This window comes from Nerophis ophidion, linkage group LG03, assembly GCF_033978795.1.
Source record: "Nerophis ophidion isolate RoL-2023_Sa linkage group LG03, RoL_Noph_v1.0, whole genome shotgun sequence".
Taxonomy (NCBI): domain Eukaryota; kingdom Metazoa; phylum Chordata; class Actinopteri; order Syngnathiformes; family Syngnathidae; genus Nerophis; species Nerophis ophidion.
In genome coordinates this window covers 89,043,172-89,048,171 of record NC_084613.1, presented here as the reverse complement: position 1 = coordinate 89,048,171, position 5,000 = coordinate 89,043,172, and the positions used below count along the sequence as shown (strand labels likewise).

Sequence of the window (5,000 nt, the reverse complement as noted above, 5' to 3'; positions counted from 1 at the left end):
ACATGGCAAATTCTTGCATCCAGCACACCTTACAACAGTGGTAATAAAAGATGCAACCTATGCTTAAAAGAGAAACTGTTTATTATATATCATCCAGATCTATCATCCCTCAACAAGCGCAGTGAAATCATTTCAACATGCCGCCACAGACGGAAACACCTCCTAGGTAACACATGAGCCAATCACCACACCCTACGCCTGCCTGTACCCACCCACTCTGTGCTCTATATAAACCATTGTATGTGAATGCTTCCATTAAAATCTCCTGATGATTGAGGGAACCCCTCATGAAACACTTCTGTAGAGATGAAGTAGTCTTGTGATTTTTTCCCACACCTACATATACATATATATATATATATATATATATATATAAAGGCATGCGGTAAATTTAGGCCTGCGCTTTTAATTTTGAGTGTGATGTAAGGATACCATCATGAAAAGCACATTAATAAAAAACGTTATTATGGTCTTACCTTTACTTATAAATGAAGTCCATGTGCAGCTCCTTCTCATCAAAAGCATGGATAACTTGTTTATAGAAGTCTTCCTTATCTTTCTTCAGTTTTAAAAGTCTCTCTGTCTTGATGGAGATCTTCCTTTATTACCTCCTGCTTCCATTGAAAGTCCAGTTTAGAAAACTGTTTTATTTTAGATATGTAATCCTCCATGTTAAATGGTAAATGGTAGATGGGTTGTACTTGTATAGCGCTTTTCTACCCCTTTTTAAAGGAGGCCACAGCGCTTTGACAGTATTCACACATTCACACATTCACACACACATTCACACACTGACGGCGGGAGCTGCCATGCAAGGCGCTCACTAGGACCCATAAGGAGCAAGGGTGAAGTGTCTTGCCCAGGACACAAAGGACGTGACTAGGATGGTAGAAGGTGGGGATTGAACCAGGAACCTTCAGATTGCTGGCACAGCCACTCTACCAACTTCGCCACGCCGTCCCCCGTGGTGCAAGCGAGAGGAAATATTAAAGGATGGCTGCTCACTCTTGCTGCTTGTTGTCACTTCTTCTGCAGCCGAGTAGTCGCAAGAAGGATCACTAGCGCCCTCTACCACCAGGAGGCGGGAGTCATTTAATGACTCACATTTGACACACGCAGCTACGGTATATTAATAAAACATAGCTGCTTAATGTTCTTTTTAGCATATTCAATAGCTTGGACCTTAAATCCTACTGAATAGCTCTTAATCTTCTTCCCTTTATGCCATTTCAAATGATTGAAATCCTCCATTTTGAAAATGATGACAGGTGACGTGACGAGTTTGACCCGGTGGAAATTCTAAGCTTATGCTAATTATTTGGCGAAGCCAGTTGGACCCGATGGAAATTCCAAGCTTATGCTAATTATTTGGCGAAGCCAGTTGGACCCAATGGAAATACTAGACATGCGCTACTAATAAGAATAATATTTTGCAAACTGAGTTTAACTTGCCGTTAATCCTGAGCCGGCACTAATGCTAAGCATGCGCTAATTATTTTGCGCAAGGAGTTTGACCCGGCAGTAATTCTAGGCAGGTGCATACTTTATACCCGGCAGTAATTCTAGGCAGGTGCATACTTTAAATATACCCGGCAGTAGTTCTAGGCAGGTGCATACTTTATACCCGGCTGTAATTCTAGGCAGGTGCATACTTTATACCCGGCAGTAATTCTAGGCAGGTGCATACTTTATACCCGGCAGTAGTTCTAGGCAGGTGCATACTTTATACCCGGCAGTAATTCTAGGCAGGTGCATACTTTATACCCGGCAGTAATTCTAGGCAGGTGCATACTTTATACCCGGCTGTAATTCTAGGCAGGTGCATACTTTATACCCGGCAGTAATTCTAGGCAGGTGCATACTTTATACCCGGCAGTAGTTCTAGGCAGGTGCATACTTTAAATATACCCGGCTGTAATTCAAGGAAATACTGTAATTATGTAAAGTCATCACTAGTGTGATTTCTGTTGAATGTGATGATAATGTACAATTGCATCTTTTTCAATGGTTGTCATGGTTTCAGGTGCTGGAAGATTCCACGGGGGTCCGTCGGGTGGTGGTGACCCCCCAGTCTCCCGAGTGTTACCCCCCCTCCTACTCCCCCGCGTTGTCGCCCACGCACCACCTGCCGCCCTACCTGGCCCACCCCCACTTCATCCCCAACTCCCACTCCTTCTACCCGCCCGTCAGCCCGGGCGAGCTGACCCACCAGTACTACCAGCACCACCTGCACCCCATGTACGGCGACCCCGAGATCATCCCCGTCTACGGCATGTCCAACTTCATCCGCGAGGAGACTTACAGCAAACCTCAGCCCAAAAAGATGAAAGAGCAAAGACAACTGGAGCGACAGAACAGACTCAACTCGCCTCCGTCCTCCGTCTACAAAAGCAGTCCGGGACCCGCCCACAACGGCTACAGGTGAACATCGCAGCCATTATCAACACAACAACAACAATAATAATAACAACAACGACCACGCCCACCTTCCTTCATGGGTGGTTGTCTTCCACCTTTCTTCAGGCTTTTACATGCACGCTTCTATCATTTATTCAATTATTTACATCATTTTTACAACAAATACTGTTTGTCATCATGGACATCAGGGATATTACTAGTATTATAATTATATTAATACATCTCTTAAATAATAGTAACAATGTTATGATAGAAATAATAATATAATAAATAACAAATATAAACATTTTTTCCTATTTATTTTCTTTTTATTCATTTATCATTTTCTGACAAATATTGTTTGCCATTATGGACATTAGGGATGTCAGAACAAATATTACTAGTATTATTATTATTATATTAATCCATCCATCCATCCATCCATTTACTACCGTTTATTCCCTTTGGTGCCGCGGAAGGCGGCGTACACACTGGACAAGTCGCCACCTCACTGCAGGGCGATTATATTCATGCAAGGGACAACGTGGCGAAGTTGGTAGAGTGGCTGTGCCAGCAATCTGAGGGTTCCTGGTTCAATCCCCACCTTCTACCATCCTAACCACGTCCGTTGTGTCCTTGCAAGACACTTCATCCTTGCTCCTGATGGGTCCTGGGGAGCGCTCCTGCCATCACTGTGTGAAAGTGTGTGTGAATGTGTGTGTGAATGTGTGTGTGAATGTGTGTGTGAATGTGTGCGTGAATGTGTGCGTGAATGTGTGTGTGAATGTGTGTGTGAATGTGTGTGTGAATGTGTGCGTGAATGTGTGTGTGAATGTGTGTGTGAATGTGTGCGTGATTCTGTGTGTGAATGTGTGTGTGAATGTGTGTGTGAATGTGTGCGTGAATGTGTGTGTGTGAATGTGTGTGTGAATGTGTGCGTGAATGTGTGCGTGAATCTGTGCGTGAATGTGTGTGTGAATGTGTGTGTGAATGTGTGTGTGAATGTGTGTGTGAATGTGTGTGTGAATGTGTGTGTGAATGTGTGCGTGAATGTGTGCGTGAATGTGTGTGTGAATGTGTGTGTGAATGTGTGTGTGAATGTGTGCGTGAATGTGTGTGTGAATGTGTGTGTGAATGTGTGTGTGAATGTGTGTGTGAATGTGTGTGAATGTGTGTGTGAATGTGTGTGTGAATGTGTGCGTGAATGTGTGCGTGAATGTGTGTGTGAATGTGTGTGAATGTGTGTGTGAATGTGTGTGTGAATGTGTGCGTGAATGTGTGCGTGAATGTGTGCGTGAATGTGTGTGTGAATGTGTGTGTGAATGTGTGTGTGAATGTGTGTGTGAATGTGTGTGTGGATGTGTGTGTGAATGTGTGTGTGAATGTGTGTGTGAATGTGTGTGTGAATGTGTGTGTGAATGTGTGAATGTGTGTGTGAATGTGTGAATGTGTGTGTGAATGTGTGTGTGAATGAGTGCGTGAATCTGTGCGTGAATCTGTGCGTGAATGTGTGTGTGAATGTGTGTGTGAATGTGTGTGTGAATGTGTGCGTGAATGTGTGCGTGAATGTGTGTGTGAATGTGTGTGTGAATGTGTGTGTGAATGTGTGTGAATGTGTGTGTGAATGTGTGTGTGAATGTGTGCGTGAATGTGTGCGTGAATGTGTGTGTGAATGTGTGTGAATGTGTGTGTGAATGTGTGTGAATGTGTGCGTGAATGTGTGCGTGAATGTGTGCGTGAATGTGTGCGTGAATGTGTGTGTGAATGTGTGTGTGAATGTGTGTGTGAATGTGTGTGTGAATGTGTGTGTGAATGTGTGTGTGAATGTGTGTGTGGATGTGTGTGTGAATGTGTGTGTGAATGTGTGTGTGAATGTGTGTGTGAATGTGTGTGTGAATGTGTGCGTGAATGTGTGCGTGAATGTGTGCGTGAATGTGTGTGTGAATGTGTGTGAATGTGTGTGTGAATGTGTGTGTGAATGTGTGCGTGAATGTGTGCGTGAATGTGTGTGTGAATGTGTGTGAATGTGTGTGTGAATGTGTGTGTGAATGTGTGCGTGAATGTGTGCGTGAATGTGTGCGTGAATGTGTGTGTGAATGTGTGTGTGAATGTGTGTGTGAATGTGTGTGTGGATGTGTGTGTGAATGTGTGTGTGAATGTGTGTGTGAATGTGTGTGTGAATGTGTGAATGTGTGTGTGAATGTGTGTGTGTGTGTGTGAATGTGTGAATGTGTGTGTGAATGTGTGTGTGAATGTGTGTGTGAATGTGTGTGTGAATGTGTGTGTGAATGTGTGTGTGAATGTGTGTGAATGTGTGTGTGAATGTGTGTGTGAATGTGTGCGTTAATGTGTGCGTGAATGTGTGCGTGAATGTGTGCGTGAATGTGTGTGTGAATGTGTGTGTGAATGTGTGTGTGGATGTGTGTGTGAATGTGTGTGTGAATGTGTGTGTGAATGTGTGTGTGAATGTGTGTGTGAATGTGTGTGTGAATGTGTGCGTGAATGTGTGCGTGAATGTGTGCGTGAATGTGTGCGTGAATGTGTGCGTGAATGTGTGCGTGAATGTGTGTGTGAATGTGTGTGTGAATGTGTGTGTGGATGTG

At 43.8% G+C, this 5,000-nt stretch overlaps 1 protein-coding gene across 1 annotated transcript in view; it reads left to right on the top strand.

Moving 5' to 3' along the window:
* The window catches only part of LOC133548876 (fibronectin type III domain-containing protein 3B-like), a 169,172-nt gene that overhangs the window by 116,149 nt on the left and 48,023 nt on the right, over window positions 1–5,000 (top strand). The window contains 1 exon segment of the mRNA XM_061893812.1: window positions 2,024–2,421. Coding sequence (XP_061749796.1) covers window positions 2,024–2,421 — 398 coding nt within the window.